Source organism: Prunus avium, chromosome 7 (assembly GCF_965620075.1).
Source record: "Prunus avium chromosome 7, drPruAviu1.hap1.1, whole genome shotgun sequence".
Taxonomy (NCBI): Eukaryota; Viridiplantae; Streptophyta; class Magnoliopsida; order Rosales; family Rosaceae; genus Prunus; species Prunus avium.
In genome coordinates, this window is record NC_142290.1 from 34384761 (window position 1) to 34410091 (window position 25331).

The 25331-nt window shown below is 35.7% G+C and overlaps 3 protein-coding genes across 5 annotated transcripts; 1 reads left to right on the forward strand and 2 right to left on the reverse strand.

Moving 5' to 3' along the window:
- Positions 1 to 2438: 2438 nt before the first annotated feature.
- Positions 2439 to 6625, reverse strand: LOC110748913 (serine/threonine-protein kinase/endoribonuclease IRE1a). The gene is made up of 7 exons (XM_088244367.1): positions 6101 to 6625; positions 5748 to 5961; positions 4058 to 5394; positions 3717 to 3890; positions 3287 to 3532; positions 2891 to 3194; positions 2439 to 2782 (listed from the first exon to the last, which is right to left on the reverse strand). The coding sequence occupies exons 1-7, from the start codon at positions 6391 to 6393 to the stop codon at positions 2630 to 2632; spliced, it is 2721 nt and encodes a 906-aa protein (XP_088100493.1). The 5' UTR covers positions 6394 to 6625; the 3' UTR covers positions 2439 to 2629.
- Positions 6626 to 9460: 2835 nt separating this feature from the next.
- Positions 9461 to 17763, forward strand: EMB2763 (ribonuclease II family protein). Its single transcript, XM_021948889.2, has 24 exons — positions 9461 to 9679; positions 9798 to 9935; positions 10019 to 10176; positions 10292 to 10347; positions 10533 to 10655; positions 10817 to 10947; positions 11051 to 11291; positions 11431 to 11584; positions 11884 to 12124; positions 12262 to 12418; positions 12575 to 12643; positions 13034 to 13159; positions 13273 to 13325; positions 13628 to 13734; positions 14704 to 14758; positions 14877 to 14976; positions 15450 to 15561; positions 15772 to 15892; positions 16021 to 16080; positions 16168 to 16273; positions 16352 to 16447; positions 16922 to 17003; positions 17075 to 17140; positions 17286 to 17763. Exons 1-24 carry the CDS (start codon positions 9626 to 9628, stop codon positions 17482 to 17484), a joined length of 2805 nt encoding a protein of 934 aa, XP_021804581.2. The 5' UTR covers positions 9461 to 9625; the 3' UTR covers positions 17485 to 17763.
- A 219-nt stretch (positions 17764 to 17982) lies between these two features.
- LOC110748914 (Auxin efflux carrier family protein) lies at positions 17983 to 23599 on the reverse strand. 3 transcript variants are annotated; one of them, XM_088243912.1, is made up of 11 exons: positions 23466 to 23599; positions 20358 to 20663; positions 20164 to 20243; positions 19921 to 20045; positions 19703 to 19824; positions 19397 to 19612; positions 19162 to 19260; positions 18964 to 19064; positions 18805 to 18857; positions 18536 to 18721; positions 17983 to 18441 (listed from the first exon to the last, which is right to left on the reverse strand). In XM_088243912.1, exons 2-11 carry the CDS (start codon positions 20490 to 20492, stop codon positions 18317 to 18319), a joined length of 1242 nt encoding a protein of 413 aa, XP_088100038.1. In that variant the 5' UTR covers positions 20493 to 20663; positions 23466 to 23599; the 3' UTR covers positions 17983 to 18316. The 3 variants fall into 3 exon arrangements, with proteins under 3 accessions (XP_088100038.1, XP_021804583.1, XP_021804584.1); XM_021948891.2 differs by lacking the exon at positions 23466 to 23599 and adding an exon at positions 22867 to 23343; XM_021948892.2 differs by lacking the exon at positions 23466 to 23599 and adding an exon at positions 20813 to 21393.
- Positions 23600 to 25331: the final 1732 nt, after the last annotated feature.

A 25331-nucleotide genomic window follows, 5' to 3' on the forward strand; every position in this document is an offset into this window, starting at 1 on the left:
TTATGTTTTAATTATTATTTACTTAGTGAATAATTAGTATTTAAATATTTTATGAAATAAAAATAATTACCATTTATTAAATAATAAAATTTATGAAGTTAATTAAAATATTTAATTATTCACTAAAGAAATAATTAATTAAAAAATAATTACAAATGAAAGTAATTGAATTACTAAAAAGAAAATTTAAAATAAAGATATATATATATATATATTAATTTTTTTTAACCTCTCTCGACGAATATTCGTTGGTACAGGTCTAGATTAGATCTCTCCCGACGAAACTTCGTCGGTTGTGATTAATTTCGTCGGGAGATATGTAATCCAGCAAATTTTCGCTGGGATAGAATTGTGTCGACGAAATTTCGTTGGGAGAGGTTTTCTCTCTTTTATAAATAAATAAATAAAATTTGAATTTTAAACATATAAAATTAGTTTCTTTACTCTTTTTTTTTGGGCAACTTCTTTAGTTTAATATATATAATTAAGTAATATCTTAGCCTTTCTTAATTACTTTAATTAATTATTATTATTTCTTTAGTGAATATTTAAATATTTTACTCATTTTATAAATTACCTAATAAATAGTATTTCATTATTTTAAATTATTTTAAATTATTTTGTGGACTTTAAAAATATATATATTTTGGATAAATCCAAGTCTCGAACAAAAAGCCCTAGCTTCCGAACTTATTCCAAAACCTTTCTCAAGCCTCGAACCCTAACCATATGAGCATCCACAATGGGATCCTTAACCCACCTCCTTAGCTAAAATTTAGGGAGGAATTGAAAAAACCCACCTCCAACCATGCTCTTTATCAAGTTCCTAAAATAGAGAGACCTCTAGGAGCTCCTAAATTCGAAGAGAGAGAAAGTACTCCTAGTGACTCCCTATAATTAAATGCTTCTATATTTAATATTATTTTAAGCATTTATTTAATGCTAACTATTTTCTATTATTGCTTTTGTGTCTACACTTTATTCAAAAATTGAATTAAAATTTATTAAAAACATTTATGACTCTTTAAACTAGGGAGTATATGGTTGGAGTTGAAATTTTATAGAGAGCTCATAAAATAGCTTTATAGTGTTTTTAGCTAAATTTTAACTAAAAATAGAGAGCATGATTGTGGATGCTCTAAGCCTACTAAGGAGTATATGCTTTCTCCTCCTTTCCAATGTGGGACTCAAGTTCATATATTTCAATCAAAATCCAACAAATAATTGATATTATCGAATCACGTTGCGACTTGGGTTTAAATTTCAAGGTTAAAACCCATTTTGGAATACTAAAATATTTGGGTACCAAAACAAATTTCTAGGATTTTTATTAAAACATTTAATACTAATTATTCACTAAAGAAATAATAATTAAAACATAAACTAATGAAAGTATTTAAATAAGCCTAAGATATTATTTAATTAATAAAAAAGAGAAAATTTTACAAAAGGACATTTTAAGCGGCTGTACTCTATAAATAGAATATTCTAGAAGTATAGCCGCGCGGCTATACACTATAAATAGAATATTTTAACAGTATAGCCGCACGGCTATACCATTTAAATAGCATAATCTTGATTTCCCTTTTTTAATTATTTTATTTAGTAGTTATGTTTTAATTATTATTTACTTACTGAATAATTAGTATTTAAATATTTGATTAAATAAAAATAATTACCATCTATTAAGTAATACAATTTATGAAGTTAATTAAAATATTTAATTATTCACTAAAGAAATAAATAATTAAAAAATAATTACATATGAAAGTAATTAAATGAGGCTAAGATATTATTTAATTACTAAAAAGAAAATTTAAAATAAACATACTAAACTTATATATATTTTAAACCTCTCCCGACGAATATTCGTTGGCGCAAGTCTATCCCGGCGAAATTTGCCGGATTAGATCTCTCCCGACGACATTTCATCGGTATAGGTGAATTTCTTGTTGCATCAGAGATTTAAGTCAACATATGTCACTTTAAAGTTAGATGACAAATCATAGATTTTGAAAATTTAAGGTAACATTTCTCTTAAATTTTTCTTTAAGGTGACAAATTGAAACTTAGGTATAAGTTCATGTGACATTTCTACAAAAATACCTTATAAAAAAGATAAAAATAAATGAATAAAAAGTTATTCAGACTTGTCAAGTCATGCTAAGCGAGCTCAGCGTCTTACATTTGGGCCAAGTCAGCCCGAAGCTGCGGGCCTTGAGCAGGTTCATAGCAATTTTCAATTTACGGTGTGAGAGTTTTGGAAATTGAATCAATTTTATGCACATTGCACACAACAGTTTTTAGGTTTATGTGGGCTTTAAGTTTGAGGGCATTTATGTCTACTTAGGTGAGTTTTCTGCTACATTTGAAAGTTTAAAAACTGACATTTATGAAAATATGAGTCAAATTTTGGCTATTTTTGATAAAAACTCAAATTATTAGGCCTAGATAATTATAATTACTTCATTCATTAACAGACTCCAATGGGGCCAAACGTAAACCAAACAGTCTTTGTCAAACAAAACAAAAAATTATAGAGTCAAGGAAGCCAGATAAAGACTGACTTATTATAACGGGAATTCTATACATTGTTATTATTTACAGCTACATCATACATCATAAGCAATTAGAGGCCCTCTGCATTGGTTTTGAAATACTTCTCAAAGCATTCCTCTCCTCTACAATGTGTGCACACAACTATGTATACTTCAATCAGAAGTCTCGGGAACCGACTTGCAAAGTAGGAATCAAATCCTTCGGGAACTGGTCCGACAAGTTTCTGATATAGCCACCGAAAAAGAAGAGAGTTAATTTCACTCATTCATGCATGTCGAAAGCTTAAGCAAGTTTCATGTATTTTGTTAGTCATAGAGGAAAAGGAAAAAACCTGAATTTGGGTTGGAAGTTCTCTATAGTGATTCGATTTGTTTCGAATGACTCGCAATAAGTCTCGAACACTGTCAAACTTATAACGCCTGTAATGGCCAATGTTAGTCAGAAATGCAGGTTCCATCTTTTCATCCCATTTCCCACCCAAAGCCATGGGTGCAATACTTTCTAGGGCTTTCAAAAGACCAGAGTTAGCCTCTCTATCTTCAAGTTCTACCCTGTCACTAGTGTCACGAAGAAATGAAAGTCTCATCTCAGAGCTCCAGAAAAGTGGATGAAGCAGCACCTCCAATGCCTTTGGCCTGACCACAAATTAAGAATGTTTCTGTAACCAAAAGAGTTCAAGAAACTGTTACTAATTTCCTATTCATTAAGAAAAAACTAAAATCCTTACCTCCACTCTGGGTCACGGTTTAACAAACGAGATATAAGATCCACAGCTTCAGGAATATACTCCACCAAGAAGAGATCCACTTTGTTCTTCACAATATTTATGTCACGTTCAAGGTGATCCCCAAATGGATGTCTACCACCAGTGATGCAAAAGAATATTACACAACCTAAACTAAACAAATCCACTGCACGTGTTTGCCGCCCGTGAAGAAGCTGTTCAGGCGCTTGCCAACCAGAACTGCCAGAACCTGCAATCCAGTGATCAAATATTGTCCATAATTAATTATAACTTCTAATTCAGCTTTTGAAGATTAACATATACTAGTTTTGATGACAAAATCAACATGATGGATGATGGATGCCATTAACTCTGCATGTTGTATACAAAAGATAGGGTATTTAAAGTTTGTAAGACAAGTAAAGAGTACTTTCCAGTAGCATGATGACCCAAAGAAGACATGTCCCCAATAAGGCGCTTGCTAATGCCCATATCAGAAAGCTTTGCACACAAGGATCTTTCCTTAATCAACAAAACATTTTGAGGCTTTAAGTCGCGATGAATGATTCCCAATTCATGCAAATGCACAAGCCCAGAAACCACATCCCTGTGTTTCAGATAAAAACAGAAGGTCAAAATACATAAATCAAATCTGATAACAAAGCATCTAAGATAACAGTAACCATTATCATCTGTTTAAAACCACATATACACCAAGAGATGGTTATTATCCCTCGGTAAAGATCATACAAATTAATGGAACTTTTAACCAACCTCAGCAATCTCAATAATAGAGGTGACGGGAAGCCATCTGTTTTCCACAAATTAACATCTGACATAATATTCTTCACCGACTCCAAGTGAACTTCATTTCCAATCAGAACTCGTTTTGCATCTTCCTCTCCAACTACTGGATTTTTAGAGGAATCTGAGCAAATTTGTATCAAATCATCCAAGTTGCAAATACAACGCTCCAGAGAGATATAGACAAAATCTTGATCATATTCGACTCCATACCATCGTACTATGTTTGGATGTCGGTCAGACGCAATAAGATTCTGAATTTCTTTAAAAGCCACATCATGATGAGTTAATACAAGGCGTTTTACAGCAACAGGTCGACCTTCATAAACTCCCTCTAGGACAATCGTACCATTGCTACCCTTAGAAATTTCTTTATTTGATATAAGCAGTTTACCAATCCTGCGACCATTAGTACCACCATCAAAGAGTTTATTAAGGAACGAGCGTGTCTTGTTATCACTTTCAGTGTGTGTTAAAGCTTCTTCATCTTGAGATGATATAACGCCACTATTCTTTTCTGATTTACGACTCTTCTTCCTCTTGGAAGGTGCAGTTCTTGAATCAGAATTGTTGCGTTGATCATGCAACCAAACTTGCCCTTTAACCACAGAAGCACAGTGGTACACAACAAAGCCCATGAGGATGACAAACAAAAAAATGAGAGTCAATGCTGTTGAGACATTAAAAAATTTATTGTCAACCTCAGGCTTTGAAGGAACCATCAGACCTGAAGCAGGCTTTTGAACCATGGTGTCTGTCTCTTGATCCTGTAATTTTCTTCCAGGTCCAACTAATTCTAACAGCGTATGATTTCTCTGGGGGAAGATAAGTTTTTTTGATTGACATGACAATGGTGGTGCAATGTCACTGCTAGTTTCAGAACCAAGCACATTTTTTGAATTCAACGGGGCACCACCAAGTGGATTCTCATTATCAGGACAAAGTAAAGCAGCCCAAATTTCACCAACTGTCATATTCCATGAGACTTGGTCTGAATACGGAACAAACGACTGCAAGGAATAATCTATCCTGGAGATAAGTAGTCGCTGCTGAGCAGCATTTCGGTTTATCGAACCAGGCTTGACCAACTCCTTATTATCTCTAATATTATTATTGGACAAAACTCTCTGCTTTTCATTACTCTTCAAAGTGGATGGAGAATTGGGTAGAGCGTATGGGCGAATCAGCTCCCCTGTCAAAAGATCAACCTCAAAGACAGTGTTCTTCTTAGACCCAACTGTAATTGATCCATCATCCTCTGAGTGAGGTGTACTACCGACATATTCATCAATAGTGTACGGAAGTTTCTGCAAATACATGTAAATCAATGATCAATGTATAAAAGGCAATGATGCTCCGTGTATATCAAGACCTATTCAAGCACCCTTATTTCTCACAGATTGCATGGACTCCATCTATCTACGCAGTGAAATTTTGAATTGCATTACCAAAAGGTACCAACTTTACCATCCCCTAACTAAAACAAACTGAAATGAACAGATTCCCAGGATAATTCTCAAAACTATACAATCAATACACCAATATCACTAGATTTGGAACGAAACCGACACAACATCATCAAGCCCACACCAATTTAATTATAAGCAAAAAATGGAACAACAAATAAACAAACAAACAAAATGGCATTTTTATGACAAACCTCTCGACCAAAGTGCCCTCTGTGCAGATACAAGTTCCAGTCATCACCACAATCGATGAAGTAGCGACTATTTTTTGAACCAGAAGTACTGTCTTGAGCCTGATAAGAAGTGTAAAGTGGCGGCCCTGAAGCAAGCGACCATAGTACTCTCATCGAATTACTCTCCACCAAATGTATTCTCCCATCCAGTGTAGCAACTAATGCAGTCGGATCACTGTTCCAATTCAAATTGACCCAAAAACAGCAACAACAAAAGTGAAATTCAAATCAAAATCAAAATTACTGCAATTTAAGATTTTAATTGAATACCAATTTATCAAAATTAAAATAAATTAAAATAAAACGGAACTGACGGTGTATGGGAATGAAGTCTTCGGCTGGGAGAGCGAGAGAAGACTTCGAGCTGATTCTGATGCGAACCCAGAGGCTGCAACTCCCTGCTCTCCCAGTTCAAGACGTCGCCGTTCGGTTTTTGATGCAAAACCAGAAGCTGCAACGCCTTGCACTCTGAGTTCAAAACGTTATAATCACCCAGTATCTGCAACTCCCTGCTCTCCAAGCTCGAAACGTCGCCGTTTGAGCTGAAAAAGCCGGCGATGAGCAATATGAGTAGGAGGACTGCCCAAATAGAATTCTGGTGCTTCATCTGTTAGATTCAATCGAAAAGAAAGAGAAAACGATGATGTGGTCGAAAACGAGCTGAGGGGTTTTGGAATGGGGGAGAAAAGAAGAGAAGAGAAGACAGCGCCGGAGATTCGAAGCTTCTTACGACCCTCCACACTTCGGATCTCCGACTCCGTAAGACTCTGTTGCCTGTCTGGTTGTTTTTTCTCGCCAGCGGTTTTTCTTTCCTTTTTCTGCAAAAAAAAAAAAAATTTTCGAATTTGTTTGACTTCTTCATAAATACGTACGTTTTCTTAAGAACTTTTGTCAACCTTGGTATCTGATAAAATTAATAAATAATTAAAATATAAATCGTTTCGTCTTATATTTGGGCCAGGCCGACGGGTCCCTCAGGCCCTAGCTGCGGGCCTAGAGCGGGTTCATGGTGACTCAAGACTCAAGACTCACTCAAGGCTGGAAATTTGTCTGAAAAAGTTATAAATAAAGACTTAAACTTAAAATAAAAAAGGCGGTAATTTTCTATGAAAATTTTGTGAATAAATACTTAAACTTATAAATAAATCTTTGGATTTCTAGTCTGATGAGCTAATTGTCAAAAAATAATAATAATAATAGAGCTAGACTTTTATGCATGTGATTTTTAATTTACTGTATTTTGACCTTTCGTACTAAGAGAGGCGATAATATATTAAACTCACACACACTACACTAATGCTAGGACGCGAACTCAAGACCTTGCCTGGAGGAACAATTGCTCCAAACCACTACACTAGTGAGTCCTTTGTTAATTGGGAATTTCACTAAAATACCCAAAATGGGGGCTGAAATTATAAAAATACCCAACACCCAAAACACTTTATAAACATACCCAAAACTCATCATTACACACTCAAAACCCATTTATAAACATACCCAAAACCCATCATTACACACATACTCAAAACCCATTTTGGGTATGTTTCTATGTTTAAATAGTGCTTGGGTATTTTTATAAATACATGTCTAGGATTGGGTATTTTTATAAATATCTATTGTTAATTTTCCGTATCTAAATTCACACAACACAAATATTCACGAGACTCAAAACTTTCTCATGTAGTTAATCAATTGAAAGTCAACACCTAAGAAGACATGAAAGTGTTAAAAATAGGAGGATTTTAGTAGTTGTTGTTGTAGTAGGGAAGGGATTTTAGTAGTTGAAAATTATTGATGTTTGTTGAGGCCCAAAAAGTCATGACAAGTCTAAAAGCATTTAAAACCCAATATGACGTACGAAATAGAGATAAATTGATCACGTATTCATTCCAATTATATTTTCGAGAATTAACAAATTGGGGTCCTTGTGTTTTACCCTGTTAAAAAATTCTTAACAGTTTATATTTTTGTTTATTTATATTCAACCTAAAAACTCTAGGATGTCAATACATTTTCAAATAATTGTGAAATTACTTTCAACGTAACCCTAGCGCAACGGTCAAACAGGAGGCTATAAATAAACTAGAGCCGCCGATTGTATGGGGGGTGTATTCAATTGGGATTTTAAAAGATTATTTTGAGATGAATAAGTCATGTGGTATTCAATTAAGACTTTTAAATAATCTAAACAAGTCTTGTGGTATTCCATTAAGATTATTAGGATTTTTAAATGAGGGTGTCGAAATCTAGCGGTATTCAATCAAGACTTTAAATAAGTAACAAAAAGTCTTATGGTATTCAAAACTGTGCTAATTTCAAAGGATTTTTTAAAATGTGAGATTGTGTGAGATTTTTTAGTATGAGGTATAAATACCAAGCTCTATCTCAAATCCCATCCTAACCCATCAGACTTTTCACGTGAGATTTAAAAAAAAAAAAATTATTTCCTCACCTTGACCTCCACCCAAACGGTTGGGCACTGGTTATAAACCATGGCAACCAAACCACCACTAACGACCACTGGGTATAAAAAAATGTTCTTTCCTCACCTTCCCTCACATGAAGACCAAACCACCTTCAAAACAAGAGCTACCAGCTGTTGGGTTATAAGCTTCTAACATGTGGGCCTTCACACATCTATATGACAAAGCTGGATGGCTGGGCAAAAATTGCCCACCATCTGTTCGACACAAACACCCAAAGGGTGTAGCTTTTGTTTAGATTAGTTACTAGAAAGTTGTTAATAGAATACTTGTTGTGGAAGAGCTTGGCATTCAAATGCAACTCGTGTATTTGGGATGGTGGTGGTGTGGACCCAAATGCGATGGTGATGCAAGCAAAGGCTTGGTTGGCTGAATATCAGCAAATAAGGGATGACTTGGTCTCCAATATCCCACGCTCAGCTCCAAAAAGATGGGTAGCTCCAAGAGATGACTTTGTTAAGATTAATGTGGGTGGCGCTTGGAAAGCTGAGGATCGTAATGGAGGTCTAGGAGTGGTGGTACGGGATGAGTGGGGAACCTTCATTGCAGCTTGTGTGCGGCCAGTTAAGAAGGCTAGGTGTCCTGAGCAAATCCAGGCGCTGGCTCTCTTAGCTGGGATGCAATTGAGTTTCAATGATATTTTGTTTCAAGATTGTACCCCTACTTGAGTTTTCAATGAAATTTCATCTTTTATCAACAACAAAAATAGATTTTGATACAAATAAATGATTTTAACAGAGGTGAGAACCAAAAGCATTGAAATTGTTGGCATTGATCGATGTGATGTACTGATAAATAGTTTACTTGAAAAATCCATACAAAAGTGGAATGCAACTCCACATACCACAATACACAAATGAGAGTGTGTGGTGGCTGTGGGAGGGTATGCTACCGAGAGTGAAGGTTAGCTTTGTGGGTGTCGGGATGGTGAAGAGATAGAAACAATATTAGCATTTCATTTTTAAGGGTTTATTTTTTCTAAATAAATATTATGTCGATCCCAGAAGAAATTTATGTGGTCCTTTCAAATCTTATAAATCTTGTAATAGAAATCTTTAAAATCATAAGTAAAAAATCTTGATTGTATAAATCCATTAAAAAAATCCTAAAAGTAATTATATTCTGCTTAAATCCGCAAGACTTTTTTTATCCCTAAATAGTCTTTTAAAATCTCAATTGAATCCCTAAATCTCACGTGTCAGTCCCCGCGCTACGAAGGCAAATTTTTACATTTGAGTGGAAAATTCAGTTCACTCTGCACCTCCTTCCCCCCCAAACCCAACTCCCATTACAAGAAGAAGAGGGCGGCAAATTAAGCCAAAACGACGCCGTCAGCCATACGATCATAGACCAAACATGTTGCAGAACAAGTCCTTCGTCAAGAGAACCAGAGGAGGCAAAATCACCAAGGTCTCTCTCATCTCTTGTCCCTCTCAAAAACCCTAACCCTACATTTCATTTTATGCTATTGTTTTCAGTTAGGGGTTTAAGCTAATTAGGGTTTTTGTTTTGGCTGTGCTTCCCTCAGGTCGTGAGAGAGCACTATCTCAGACACGATATATACTGCGGAGCTCCGATATGCAAAGTTTGCGATACATCCCAGGCTCGCTTGAGCCCTACGCCTTCCACCATTCTCATTTTCGATACCAATGTCGTTCTCAATCAGGTTGGTGATTATATGTAGTTTATTTTTTGGATTGAAATTTGTTCTCCAACTGCAATGAAGAAGCTATGTTCGTGTGTTTACAGATTGATTTGCTTGAGAACCCGGCAATCGACGATGTGGTTGTGCTTTCCATTGTGCTCGAGGAGGTTAAGAACAGGAATTTGTCTGTTTACAATAGAGTTAGAGCTCTCTGCAGCAATTCTTTAAGGAAATTCTTTGTTTTCTCCAACGAACACCACAAGTAGGTTCTATTTATAAATTGAGAATCTGTGTTTTGAAGGTTATTTTTTTATCTTGTCGTTTTTGTTGGGATTTTAACCACTTTTTTTACATGTGTTGATTGGTGCGGTATTCAGGGATACATATGTTACGGAAATGAGCGGAGAGAGTAAAAATGATCGAAATGATAGAGGTTTGTTCATGCTGTGAATACAAAATTTGTTTCCTCAGGATATACTTGGTGTTTTGTACTTGTTGATTTTTTTGTGTCTTTTTGTTACCTGCCAACACTCTGCAATACTGGTTATGGAATTTGGTTTATTGTGTGGCATGCATCTGTAATTTCCTACTTTTCTCACCTAAGAAATTATTATTCAGCAATTCGGGTGGCCGCTCAATGGTATCAAACTCATCTTGCTGGTTCTGCTCGGATTTTACTTATAACTAATGACAAAGAGAATAAGAGAAAGGCTATTGAAGAGGGAATTTCTGCAGAAACAGGTGTGTATAATTTGGTTGCTATCCACGTCGTTTTTTGACAGCATCTCTTATACTTCAGACCTTCCCTTTGAGTTTAATATCCACATAATTAAATGTGTTTATTTTCAAATGTTGGAAGTTTTGTGGAATTACTCACTTGGGAATTATTGCCTTATCTTCAGTGGAGTCTTATGTGAGGTCATTGAGTCGACCAGATTTGCTTGACCTGCTTGTGCAGCCTGCATCAGAAGATGTAAACATGGAGGAAGTTGAAGATTTGAGACCATCAAAGAGGAAAATCATTTACACAGAGGTACTGCCACTGAGTATGTGTGCCTTCATGCGTTTTAATGTTGTTATAAGTTCCATGACACAAATGTGGTTCTTACCAGTTTTTTCTCTCTTTTCTTTTCCAGCATAAGCCCATGTCTGAGATTACGTCTGGTTTGCATCGCGGTATATACCATCAAGGCAAACTTAGAGTGAATCGTTATAACCCATTTGAAGCATATGTTGGAAGTGAGAGCATTGGTGATGAAATTATAATTTATGGACCTACAAACATGAATAGGGCTTTTGATGGGGATATAGTGGCAGTTGAGCTTCTGCCTCAGGATCAATGGCATGAGGAGAAATCTCTAGCTCTGGCAGATGAAGGTGGGTCTTAGTTTTGATTTTATTTCTAGTTACTTTTTTCGGGTGGGAGGTTGAAAGCATCTCTCTCTCTCTCTCTCTCTCTCTCTCTCTCTCTCCTTATTAATTTTTTTTAATTAATATACTTTGTACTATTTTGCAGAGGATGAGGAAGAAGATGTTCATCTGGTTCCAGGAAGTGCTGATGATGCTCCTAGGACTACAGCTCAACCACCAGGTTCTGCTGGAGTAACAGAGCCTATCTCAAGCCGTCCATCTGGCCGTGTTGTTGGTATTATAAAGCGGAATTGGCATTCGTAAGTTGACTTCACTGGCTGCCTGAAGCCTTTTTGTCTTGCTGACAGAAGTGCTATCTGTTCTAATTATTGTTTGGCTGAAATATGTTTCTTCATTCAAATAGGTGGCAAACATTGTGTTACCTTTTGGCATGTCTATGCCTTAAAGTAGTGATTGTTGTGCTATACTAACATCCCACTGTTACCCAGCTGTGTGTAGATTCTCATTTGCTTCAATTTGCAGTTGCAGCTATTGGTTGTTATGATGATCTTTTCTAGTGATTGGTTCTGTTATCTGATATAAATTAACACTCCTGCAGTTATTGTGGATCTTTGGAGCCGATGGCTATGCCTGCAGGTAGTGGTGGTGTTGCCCATGCCTTATTTGCCTCGAAAGATCGTAGGATTCCTAAGATTCGAATACACACACGACAGCTTGAGAATCTTCTGGACAAGAGAATTGTTGTGGCGGTTGATTCTTGGGACCGTTTGTCTCGTTATCCTTCTGGCCATTATGTACGAACCATAGGACAAATAGGTGATAGAGATACTGAAACTGAGGTAGGCTGGAAGGAGTTCCATTGTTTGCATTTGTTTGTTTGAACATCCATATTTTACCTTCTTATGTACTATTTAAACATCTAATCAATTGAAGTTTAGATGGCAATGACACTGATTTAACTTTTCGGATGTTGCAGGTGGTCTTGATTGAGAATGATATAAATACAAGACCATTTTCTTCTCAAGTTCTGGCATGCTTGCCACCGTTACCGTGGTCTGTGTCTTCTGAAGATTTGGCAAATTCTATTAGACAGGATTTGCGACAATTGCGTGTCTTTAGTGTGGACCCTCCTGGTATATGACCTGTAGATTTTATTTTATTTTATTCCTTGTTCTTCTCCTCTGCCTAATTTGTTATTGGTTTTTGTTATTTTTTGCTGTTTTATGTTGGTTAGATAATTAATAGTTTAGTTAAATGTTATGATAAGTGCTTTGCTTCTGGTTCTGCAGGATGCAAGGATATTGATGATGCATTGCACTGTACATCTCTTCCAAATGGAAATTACGAAGTTGGAGTCCGTATCCTCAACCTCATGACATTTATTAATAATTGAAGTTGCTTGTATAACTGAAATGTAAGGTTTAATTGTGCATTAGCGATAAAGATTGTGCATTTATTTTATGCATAACCCAAGTCTAAAAGAAGAGATAGTTTCTGCAAGTTCAGAAGACAAAAACGTGAAATTTATTTTAGAATATAATTATAATGCATTAATTCAGTCTTGTCCATTGCTTTCTCTGCTTCCTACTTTTGTTTGGTGCATTACATTTTTTCTCATTTCTAACATGTATTGTTGTTTACTTACTCAAAGCTTTTGTTTTTCATGCCTTATTCTGCCACCCATGCCAACTTTTGCTATAAGTATAAACTGAGTAACCTACAAGCTTATCCTTAATGACTTCAATTAGATATTGCTGATGTAACAAATTTTGTACACTCGGATACTCCTCTTGATGATGAGGCTTCACAAAGGGGCACTTCGGTCTACCTAGTTGAACGGCGCATTGACATGCTTCCAAAACCTTTGACGGAAGGTGACTTTTTAAAATAAAATAAAAATCTTCTTCTGTAATGAGTGCAGTAAAAAGAAAGTTTGATATTATGATTGCATTTTCTGTGATTTAAAGATATAGTTCTTATTATGCAGATGTATGTTCTCTTCGAGCTGATGTGGAGAGGCTAGCTTTTTCTGTTATATGGGTATGTACTCCCTACTAGTCACAATAAGACTAATTTTAAACTATCAGTTATTTCTTTTATAATTTGAATTTCTTAAATCAATCAATAAGCTGGATTTTGCATTTTTTTCGTAAGACACAAACTTACGCAGTGTTTATCAGTCATAAAACACACATTTGTATACAAACACACATGAATCTGTTACAGAGATACCATATTATATTTGTTTTATTTGCACACACACACATAAGATAGGTTTAACCAATGTTGGAGTCTTCTTTTGTTTTTTAGGATTGGTGTAAACTTGTTTACCTGAATTTCAGGAAATGACACCTGAAGCTGAGATTATTTCTACGAGGTACACAAAAAGTGTCATCAAATCGTGTGCAGCATTGTCTTACATTGAAGCTCAAGCGAGGATGGATGATAGGTGCATTTCTACTCCAACTTAGTGACCTTTTGGTAGATAAATTCACTTTGACCATACCACTTTGGTTTGCAGGATACTCTTATGTTCAATAATTATAATGATGTTTTGTTAATCTTAGTAAACTTTACTTCTTGTTAGAATAATAGATTTGTTTCAGGTATGTTTTTGCTACATGAGCACTATATTTGCTTCACTTACTTCATGCATTCACTTGTTATGTTTCTATCTATATACTGCATGTGCATGTGATTGTAATGTATAAAATGACAATATATCCTACAATGCTCTAGGAAGCATATTTTGTTGTGATTTGACACACCCATGATATGTAAAAGTAAGATGAATGATAGAAGTGAGTTGGTCCTAACATTTGAAAGAAAGAGAGTACATTGGGGATGCAAGTTTCCGCAGAATGTGGAATGGTCTGATAAGTAAATAACCAAATTAGAGCCTCCAAGAAGAGATCTACATGTGCTTCTTCGATTTTTCAAGATGATACCTAATCACCAGAATACAGAGTAAGGTTGATGGGCTAACCCATAATGTGTTGGGTTGAGCCTTATCTACTAAATCCTGGATAGCGATGAATAGCTGTGTATTATGAACTTGAAGTGCATATAAAGGAGCTTGACAGCACTAGTCATAAGTGTGCAAGCGTCAACTTTAGAAATCCATAATAAAATGGGCCTATGGCAAACAAACTGGTTCTAACTCCTCCTGGTGGAAAATGTCTAAGAATCTGGCATCTTTTGTTGCTATAGCACTCAGTGAACAAGGAGAGAGATTAAACTCTATGTGGCACCAATGGTGAATTTTAAACCTGCACCAATGATTCAATCTGCTCACTGGTGTAGGGTTTTTGCAATTGGCCCCTGCATGGTTGATCCCTTTCCTATGGCCCCTATAAAAGTTTCTTGTAGCTTTGCATTTTTATGCTAAGGCTTTCTTATTGTTTTTTTCTTACTGCAGTCGGTTGATGGATCCATTAACTACAGATTTAAGAAACATGAATGCTTTAGCAAAGGTATGCACACGTGGCACACGTGGGCTTTACTTTGGCTTTTCATGGGTTAAACTGCTGTAATATGCTATCTACTTTCTTGACTTCTCTGAACAATATGCATTTGTATATGATGCTACAGATAATGAGGGAAAGACGTATTCAGAGAGGAGCCTTAACTCTTGCATCTGCTGAAGTCAAGTTTCAAATTGACACCGAGACTCATGATCCTCTTGATATTGGTATGTGGTTGGAAAGGCAAATTTCATGTTCAACATATCAAACTTTCGTTGATTGTAATCCGAGTCTGAATCCTGAACCGATTTACTTGCACTGAGAAAAGATCAGCTGTGCTGTTGAATAATCCACCAATGAATAATTACCTTATTTCATGATATTAATTGCTTAGTGCTGCTCCAGGGTCATGTAGGCATAATAAATATTTACAGTGAACTCCACTTACCTCACATTCATGTTCACATTTTTTGGCTGATAATATTCACATTCACATTGGTTTTAAAGTTGGTAATGCATTTATCATATTCTACCCATGTTTAGTACTTTGTGTTTGTGAAGGTCGTAGCATTATTAGGTAGACTGTATTAAACATGTTGCTTTGGAGTCTGGTTTTATTGCTTATTTTCTTTTATAGCAATTTCATTATTTTGGCTCTTTTCTTAGCTGTTATATTTCTAATCATGACTTGTTTCTGCAGGAATGTACCAGATTCGTGAAGCGAACCAGATGGTTGAGGAATTTATGCTTGCTGCTAATGTTTCAGTTGCCGAGAAGATCCTTAAACATTTTCCTCTTTGTTCACTATTGAGGTAAGTTGGTGGATTTTACGGGGGTCTATTTAGGTTGGCTGTGTTTGAATGTATCACTTTTTCGTTAAATGTAGATCTCTGATCTAAATGGTTGATGTAATTTTCTTTATTCATCTAATTGTGGTTATGGCAGGATAGGTGCATAGGTGCCTTCTAACTTTGCCACATGTCTCTTTTTTTGGTCATTTAATTTACGTATGTGTTCTGCAGGCGCCATCCTACTCCAACAAGAGAGATGCTTGAACCTTTGTTGCGTACAGCTGCTGCTGTTGGTCTCAACTTGGATGTCTCATCATCAAAAGCACTGGCTGATTCACTTGATTCTGCAGTGGTAGGTGTTTATTTCATATGCATGTTATTAGTATGAGACTTATGGTTTTTCTTCAGTTAAGTTTTGTGTTTCATTATTTTGTTCTCTCTCTCACACCCACATATTGTAAAAAATTGAATTTTTCCCAGGCTGATGATCCATACTTCAATAAGCTGATTCGTATATTGGCTACCAGATGCATGACACAGGTAACTTTACTTGAATGGTTGAGCGAAGTTGAAATTCTCTTGAAGGAAACCTTTCTGCATGTATTCATTTACCTTCTATTTGCATAGGCTGTTTATTTCTCTAGTGGGGATCTCAGCCCTCCAGAATATCTTCATTATGGGCTTGCAGCACCTCTATATACTCATTTTACCTCTCCTATAAGGAGATATGCAGGTTAGATTCAGTTTTAGTCACGTAATTCTTGGTGATTGAGTTATTGTTGTTTGACTTACGAACTTTCTTTTCCTGCAGATGTCATAGTGCACAGGTTGCTTGCTGCATCTTTAGGGATACAAAAGCTTCCAACTATATTCCAAGACGGAACCCGGCTAACTAGCATTGCTGACAGTATGGAATAAGTTTCCCCATCTTTTTTTCTTTTTTGTACATTTTCGTATTTATGAGTGATATTACCATAAGAAAAATGCTTGGCTCCTCACCCCACAAACCAATGACAATTTGACATGTATCCAAATTTTTTAATTTTTTTTTTCCTAATAAGTGCTTACTTGCAAGTTAATACATATCAAATTATTATTGGCTTGTAAGGAGGAATGGGTCCTTATTGTTCTTAGAATATCGATGCAGCCACCCGGCTTATAATTGAGATTCCAAATGTGCCCATATTCTGTTAATGTGCTTTAACGGAAATTTTCTTTTCTATATTTATATTTAATCTTCTGAGTGAAGATTCTATTTGCTCTTCTAGGACATGATTAATTCATTTATCTCAATACTTTGTAGGTAATAGCTTCTCAACTTTATATTTACTTTGGGTATATTGAACTCTAAGAATGCTGCTTTCACTTATTTGTGCTACAGATTTAAATTATCGACATAGAAATGCCCAGATGGCAAGCCGGGCCTCAGTGGAGCTCCATACTCTCATTTTCTTCAGGAAACGGTATGAAGCATTTACCCACTCTCTCTCTCTCTCCCTCGCCCTCTCTCTAATATTTCCTTTCATTCATGTAGGCCAACGGACACAGAGGCCAGAATAGTAAGGATAAGATCCAATGGATTTTTCGTATTTGTGCCCAAGTATGTTTCCTCACCTCGTACAGAATCCTTTTCTGTTTTGTGTGTGTGGACTGACTTTAATATTCCGGAGTGGAGTCAAGTGTTGAGATAAACTTGTGGTGGTGGTTTACATATGTGAACACTTTCATTTTCCCATCTTTTGCAGGTATGGAATAGAAGGGCCTGTCTACTTGACCCCAAGAGGTGAGAAGGGAGGCGGAGAGTGGTTTGTAGATGAGCAGCAGCAGAAGATTAGAAAAATGGACGGCAGCATGTCATACAGCGTTCTGCAGATGGTGTTTATTCATTTGGAGATTGTGGAGCCCCAGCCCAATAGGCCGAAACTGCAGCTTACGTTAGTGTAGCCGAGTAACTTTGCCTCTCCCCAGTACTCTGTTTTCAGATGAGACAAGTATCTGCAGTGGGTTGTGTGAGGCAGGAGCTATTGCAATGCTTGGTTCTAACCATCAGGGGGAGAGAGCTGTCATAGGACACATAGGAAATAGTGTATAGTTTCACAGTATAATTTATTTTACTCTTTGAATTTACGGTGTGAGAGTTTTGGAAGTTGATTGTAGAGCTGAGAGATTAGAAATTGATTCTATGCACAAAACAGTTTAATTTTAAGGTGTTATTGTTGCCAACCCAAACGACCCAGTTGTATTTTTGAGGTTTAATGTTTTACAATTTATATTCCAGGTCTGGTTGGGCAGTTTGAAGGAAAGTTTAATCTGGTTATTATTATTGATGACTCAACAAATAATAGTTAAACTTGGTGTTTTTCCACGAATTTTCTGCCAGTGGATGTCCCAAGCTAAAAATTGGTGCTTGAATTGATACTAATTTCAGTTCAACAAGAACAATGCACCACAATGAATCATAATGCATAAATCAAGGCTTTATCTATGAGAAACATTGAGCTCTGAAAAATCTAACACACAATCACCCCCTTCTCTTTATAATTTTTTTTTTCCTAAAACACAATAAGTAAACGAAACTATGGGATCTACATACACACCCAAATCATACTCTAATTTCTTTTTTTACTTCTAGTTGAAACAACCAATCAAATTGAAAAATGGAGAACAAAAGAACACCCAAATGCAGAAATGTAGATCCCTCTTCCCTCTGAAGTGTAAGCCTCTCACTATAAAATGCACCATTTAGGGAGGCTTGCCATCCTCAGCTGAAGGCAGTTCAAGACAAGAGCCACATGTAGACTGTTGACCAAATAGTAAGTGCCAAGGCTGCAACCAAGTATGTCCACAGGAAGATCACTGAGCACTCTGCCTCAGCCACATCAAACAGCTGGGTCATGGTTCCTGCATTAATTATAAGGAAGATTGTTAACAAACCTAGATTGTGAAGCTTGCTATTTGCAGAAGCATAATGGAGTTAGAAACACTAGCTGCTTACCAATATTCATGGCAGGTGGCAGGGTAAACTGAACCATCAGCACAAAACGGAACAGAGGGTCTGATGGGAGAAACCCAACCTTGTTTGCTCCCGTTACAATCCCGATACCAATCACTGGCATTACTACGTATCTAACAATGATCACTCCAATGATGATAGGAATTTTGATCTTCGATTTGCGTAAACCTATTCGATTAGTTTGTCAGATTGTCTCACCTCCTAGAACAGAAGAAAACTAGTTCTAATGTTGAAAATCTTAGGTTCATTACCTTGGATGAGGTTGCCTCCAAGAATAAGTGTGATACAAGGGATGGTTCCATTCCTGCATGGTGCAGTTATTGTTACTTGGCTCAGTACACAGAATGTTTTCGGTTTAAATTTGTTTGATTGAACCATAAGGGATGCGCCTTAAGCAGAAAGGTACCTACCCAAGTTGTGTAATAGAGTCTTCGATCACCCGCAGGGGGGCGCTGTCACCAATTATAATCTCCTTAAGAAATGTAATTGACCCAATAAAAAATCCCACAATCTGATCATAGACAGATAACAAAGACAAGTCAGTTCTTGGTCAGTCTTGAGATCTCGAGAAGCACTTATACCGTAAGAGAAATGTTAGAAAAACTCACCGCAGCTACCGTTGGTGGTGCCAGTAACTCATGTAAAATCTGCTTAACAAATGCTACTACTTTTCGGATGAATGGTACGTCTGATTCATCGGCTACTATCTGCCATTTGAGAAATCCAGATAGTCCAAAAAACATGCTTGAGTTAATATTTGCATATATATAACACAAACTGAAGCCAGACTAGCTCTAGTTTTCATCAGACTTGTTATGTAGATTGGTATTCGAGGGTACTTACAGCTTCTTGGTTTCCAGAACCATTTGCTGAAACTACTATAGAACCCTGCTCTTCATCTTCTCCCTTGAGAAGGGGAGTTTCCCCCTCAGCGTCTAAATCACTGTTGGGATTCTTTGAGGCCTCCTCAGCTGCCTCAATTGCTTGAAGCGCTTTCCATTTATTCGCTGAGGTTCGTATCAGCTGGTAACTGTAAGTCCAGATGAAGAAACCCCCAAGCTGCAATAACCAAGTTACCTGTTAGCTTTGAAATTAATTAATTTTTTCTTTTTAAATCATGATCAAGTAGAGGTTTAACAATTGCATTACCGCCATGGAAAAAGACACATATGAGAGTCCAACGCTTTTACAAACACTATGATCTCCAAATGGGTTCCCATCCTCTTCACAGATTGCAGGGATAAGTATAAGGGGAAGGTTTCCCAAGTTTGCTATTCAACAAGATTTGCCATTACTTGATGAGCACACTACAAATTTGCTGCTATAAGAAAGAGATGAAAAACTATAATAAAAAATTGAGCATTCACCTGCTGAACATGCAGCCATTACCAGGCCTTCCTGATAAGGTTTTGGTCTGACTATTTTTACCAAAATCCATCCAAGAATCCCTCCAAATAAAAATGTAAGTGCCACGTTTACGATCATAAACCACCTGAATCAACGATCAAACAAGGTCCAAGAAAATGGGAAGATATAAAAACAAAGATATTAAACAGAATAAAAATGAACGCTCAAAGAAAAAAGATCCGAATACAGATACAGAAGCATACATTGAAATAATGTCTTCAAATGTTATAGTCTTGGCCACACTTGCAAACACCAGTGAGGGGGTGAAAACCACAAACACAACCTGCATTTTTTTGTAAATCATAACTCAACAACTTCCAATTAATCATAAATACTTATTCGCATCTGATTCATGTAGGAACCAACTTATGTACCAAAAAACAGAACATGTGCCTACCTTGTTCATGGACCGCCGTGCGTCTACGGGGAGAAGATTCCAATACTCAGTTGCCATGAAAGCTCCCAGTACACTGATTATGAGAACTTGGAAAGTTGGCATACAAGCCACCTCCAACAATGTCCAGAAACCCATCTCTCTCTTCTTCTATTTTCCTTCTTTTTTCCTTGGTAGTTGAAACTTCAGACAGAGATTGCAGTTTCTGGTTTTCTAGTCCCAAAACTGTCCAAATTTTTTTTCCTTTGCAGTGTTTTTATATGAGATGCTTGAACTTCGTTAGTGCACTACTAAAACAAAAGAAAAATCCTGGGAAACAAAAACAAACAGGGACAGAAGAAAACAGAATATTAGCCATCATCAAAATCCAAAGCAAAAATCACAGAGTGGAATTCAAGTTGTTTTTTCCAAGGAAAGCCACTAAAGTTGATGCATGCATATTACATGTGAGGCCGTACCATAGGGAGGAAATAGCCATGAAGGTAGTAACATTTGTCACTACTTGGTTCAGTCCCATCTCAGAGCGCATATCTTTTGTACAAATTTGTTGTGCATATCTTTTGAATCTCTGGGATTTTACTTTAAAAATAAAATAAAAACCATTCTTTGTATTTAACCCAGGTGATAAAAAATGTTTATGGTTTTTTAATTGGCGGTTTAAGCCAATTAGGAGGAACTTGGTTGGTCAGCTATAAATAGTCTTTTTTTCCATTTAAATTTGGTTTTATTTTAATCTCAATAGAAGAATTTGTACACGCCAAAAACAGGGTAGATCTACGTAACATGATTTAGAATTTGGGTTTACTTTTAATTTCTATACCAATAAGATTGGACTGATTGACAACACTAAGGCAGGCTAAACCTTGAGGTTTAGAGTTCAAATCCAATCAGAATTTGTCAAAGCATATAAAATATAATAATAATTTCGGACCCAAAAAAAGCCGAATCCAGCTCGTGACAACACAAAGTAACCAATTAAAAGGACTATGCTTGTAGTGAGAAACCCTCTCTCCTTGTAGACTTGTAGTTTAGATTATCGCTTTTATTTAAAAATAAGTAAATAAATAAAACAATACAAAGACGGTGGTCACTAAACTAAGAAAGAAAGAAAGAAAAAATGTAGACATAAATAGTGTTAGATTTATTTCTCTTCTTAGATGACTCAAATAGTCGGTGATTTATTTTGTGCCTCTCTGGAAATTATTCATACACAAAAAAGGCCAGCAAAATTTTGTTAACCGTAAACATCATCAAAACAAAACGCGTATTATAAAGTATAAGTGGCATGTATTATGTTAACCGTAAATTCCAACTTCTCCTAAACATATAGAAAAATCTTCAGGCATGATAGTGACAAAGTGACAGAGAGACACTAATTGGGACCAAGGACATTAATAATCATTATGTATATGTGTCTCAACTGTAGTCCACCATAAGGGTTGGTCCCACCAAAAAAAAAGAAGAATTTGTCCCAAAAGAAGTGGAAAAAAAAAAAAAAAAAAAAAAAACCAAAATCACTTTTGGGGAGAAGCATCTCTCATGTTCTTCTTCATATAATTACTTTTAGTGATTTTAAGTTATTCTGGGGAGAAGCACTTCCCGTGTACTTCTCCATAAAATCACTTAAAATAATTATATGAAGAAGTGATTATTGACCTATCCAAAATCACTCTCAAATGAGCCATTAGCTATTTATAATATCCCAAACAATTTAAAAACAAAAATGTATGTAATAGTCTTCCAATTAAGATATTGAATTTTAATGTTTAAAAAAAAAACTCTAACTCCGCCCTCGAAAAGCGAGTGAAGCAGACAAATCAGAATGTGACTCTTTTTTTTTGGGTCGAATCAGAATGTGACGTAAGGGGTGTATTATTGAGAGGCGCGTGATAATGTGCACACTTGTTTAAAACGCAAAGGTCGCTTTTGATTATTTTCCATAAACGAAAATGGGAAGTCTTTTTAATTGTTTTGGAAAAAAGCCAAAAACATTTCGAACTTGCTTTAATTTTGTGGTTGAGAGGTGTGCAAATTCTGCAAAGATTCAAAAGTGCTAATAAAATATAAAAAAAAGAAATACTTAAGAGCCATTTGACACGTGTGTAAATAATTTTTATTTTTTGCAAACAAATTCTAGAGAATATCTCTCTTCATTGCTAACAAGTGACAACCACTAAATTTAGAACAACTTAAAGGAAACCCAGAATTTGATAGATACACCCACCATTTCCACAAAGCCAGGAATGTTGGAGAAGTGACCAGAAACAACTATATGGAACCAGAAGAACTTTGATTATTAAAAAAATTTTAAAAAAAAGAAGAAGCAGAAGAACAAGTACTAATTAATAACCCATCAAATCAAGAAGATTTACAATATATACGTTCATGGGTTCAAGAAACAATATCAAAACGACAGATCGGCATGCAAAGAAATAGCAGGAGAAAATTGAAGAACCATGTTGATGAAATTAAGCAGAAAATTGAAAGGGAAGAGAATTAAGAGATGATGAACCTGGAATTGAGTTTGGGGTGACAGAGTTGCGCACCAGCGAAAGCAAACATGGTTGAGAGAAAATTGGAGGGAGAAAGTAGTGGGAAGCTGATGGGGCTGAATGAGAAGAGAGAATAAGAAGAAGAAGAAGAAGAAGCCATGACCCGAGACACTCGCATGCGCCTTTTAATTTGGAGTACAAATCTCTACGAATTGATGGTGGTTGTTATATACAACAAGCTTGAGCTTCTTGTGTATATGCTTCGTATTTACTATTTATGCACAGGGATGTTTGCTCCCTCCAACCAACGACCATAAGATGTTTACATTATTGAAGCGTCCGGATTGTGAATTTAAACCATCGATTAAGTCGATTCTTAACTGGACGTGTCACGATTCACGTCCCGACAAAGTGAAAGAATTGGTAGCTAAGGAAGAGTTGGTCGCTAAGGAAGAGTTGGTCAGCTAGTACACATGAAGTGCAGATCATCACCACAGAAAACCAAAAAAGTACATTATTGCAGACGCAGCCTCACACGCAATAATACACCAGTAAAATTAGCAAACAAAATATGAAAAAGGGCTGAAGATGCAAAAAAAAGTGCAAGTATTTGTCGTACCAGTTTATGAACGGAATGCCAAACTTCTTCTGCATGTATATATATATATATATATGTATTCAGTTTTGCCAAAATACAACAAAATTTCTACTTTTTTTCTTTATAGGGGATCCAATTGCAGCTCTCAACTTGTTGAGCATATCCTATTAATACAAATCGACAAATTACATGGGATATTTTTGTGGGTGATTTAGAATTCTATTAGGCAGGCTGTCATCTAGACAATTTCGAATTTGTCAGTCCAACCACAATTCTACTGCATAATGATTCATATGAATCATGCATATGCATTGCCTCCTGTACGTACAGTCATCTCAATTGGCCACACAATACGCCAATGGACAGATAATTTTCTACCACTAGGGTTATTTGGTGAAGGTGGTGACCGACTGGTTTGGAGTTATCTCCATCAATATGGCATTACGCGGTGACAAGGATACTTAAGGTCTGGCGGTCACTAATTTAATTCAATTTGACGAATGTGCTTACGTATTTAAGAAAAACTTGTATATCACGGTTTTATATATAATGTTTTCTTTATTCTTTCTATAACGTAACAAGAAAATGGAGATGGATTACATGAATCTATCATGTAACTTATCCTCCAATACGGTTGGAATTTCAAAAAGGTTTTAAAAATTTAGAAAAATTGATAGAGAACAATCCAACTGATAGTTCGGTCTCGTCCTCAAATTATTGTTTGCTGACACAAATTCTTTGACTAGTTTGCTATGTAGATTACTTTCCATTTTTGACATGTTGATTCAAACTTTTGTATTTGAATTTTTTGTTCCTATTATATCCCTATTGTCTAAAACGGGTAAGATGAGGATTTATAGGCTATTAATGATTAGATTTGATCATGTACAATTAAAGGAATAATTACAAATTGATAGAGGTACAGTATATACTCTTATAGATATATTATCCTATGAAGGTATATTGTCCTATTATCTATAGCCCTATTGCCTATTGCGTAGGTATATATATATACAGAAATTCTCTTATGCGGACATCCGGACGTTATTATCGTGCGGACGCAGTGTATTTTGTACTACCCCTCTTTGTTTTCCTGCCTGTTTACAATAGGATCCGCACGATAATAACGTGCGGACATCCGGATAAGAGAATAACTGTATATATATATATATATATATGTGTGTGTGTTTTCATATTTTAGACAATGAATAATAGTATTTTATTTACATTTTTTTTATAAGTAACATACAATTTTATTTGTCTATTTTTGTATCTGACTTATAGGTAGTCTTCTTCTTTATGCTCCTAACTTATAGGTAGTATTCTAATTTATGTTCATATATAACTTATAGGTAACACGATTTATAACTAAGTTTTTTTTGTTGGTAATAAGAACACTATTTACATGTATGTTAGGTACATAATTTAATGTGGGTGCTTGCCTAAATAATTAGTATAATATGTGGGTCTTTACTTTCATTGATTAATTTGTATTTTACCCATATATTAGGTAAATATCAGCAATGAAGGGTTTAAGTATAAGTTTGATTATATATGTGAAACCATGTCTATTATGGCATAGGTTGTATCTGTTAAGTTTGAATTATAAATCCTATATGTTTTACACTAATGCATTGAAATCTTGACTTTTATAATAACACCCGAGACTTTAATAACATTACTAATATGAAAAGAATTTTTGGACTTCCATTATTGTTTGATTGCTATTTTGACTTGCATGTTTAAAACATGAAGGCTTAGTTCATCATTTTTTTTTCTTGGATTCCTTCATGCTAATAATTTGTTTATCCTATTTAATGTGTTGGCAGTTTATGAACGTGGACAAATATAATAGTGTTGAGTTTGTCTCTTAACGACATTTTTTGT

Excerpts from the sequence above, each read along its gene's own strand:
- LOC110748913 (XM_088244367.1), bottom strand. The coding sequence starts at position 6,393 with ATGAAGCACCAGAATTCTATTTGGGCAGTCCTCCTACTCATATTGCTC. Across the intron at positions 5,395-5,747 it reads GAGGGCACTTTGGTCGAGAG|AAACTTCCGTACACTATTGA; the intron begins GTTTGTCATAAA and ends ATGTATTTGCAG. Across the intron at positions 3,533-3,716 it reads TTGGGTCATCATGCTACTGG|TTCTGGCAGTTCTGGTTGGC; the intron begins AAAGTACTCTTT and ends CTGGATTGCAGG.
- EMB2763 (XM_021948889.2), top strand. The coding sequence starts at position 9,626 with ATGTTGCAGAACAAGTCCTTCGTCAAGAGAACCAGAGGAGGCAAAATC. Across the intron at positions 11,585-11,883 it reads ATAAAGCGGAATTGGCATTC|TTATTGTGGATCTTTGGAGC; the intron begins GTAAGTTGACTT and ends ACACTCCTGCAG. Across the intron at positions 12,125-12,261 it reads ATAGAGATACTGAAACTGAG|GTGGTCTTGATTGAGAATGA; the intron begins GTAGGCTGGAAG and ends CGGATGTTGCAG.
- LOC110748914 (XM_088243912.1), bottom strand. The coding sequence starts at position 20,492 with ATGGGTTTCTGGACATTGTTGGAGGTGGCTTGTATGCCAACTTTCCAA. Across the intron at positions 20,046-20,163 it reads TTTGAAGACATTATTTCAAT|GTGGTTTATGATCGTAAACG; the intron begins GTATGCTTCTGT and ends TCGTTGATTCAG. Across the intron at positions 18,722-18,804 it reads TGGAGGCAACCTCATCCAAG|GTTTACGCAAATCGAAGATC; the intron begins GTAATGAACCTA and ends CTAATCGAATAG.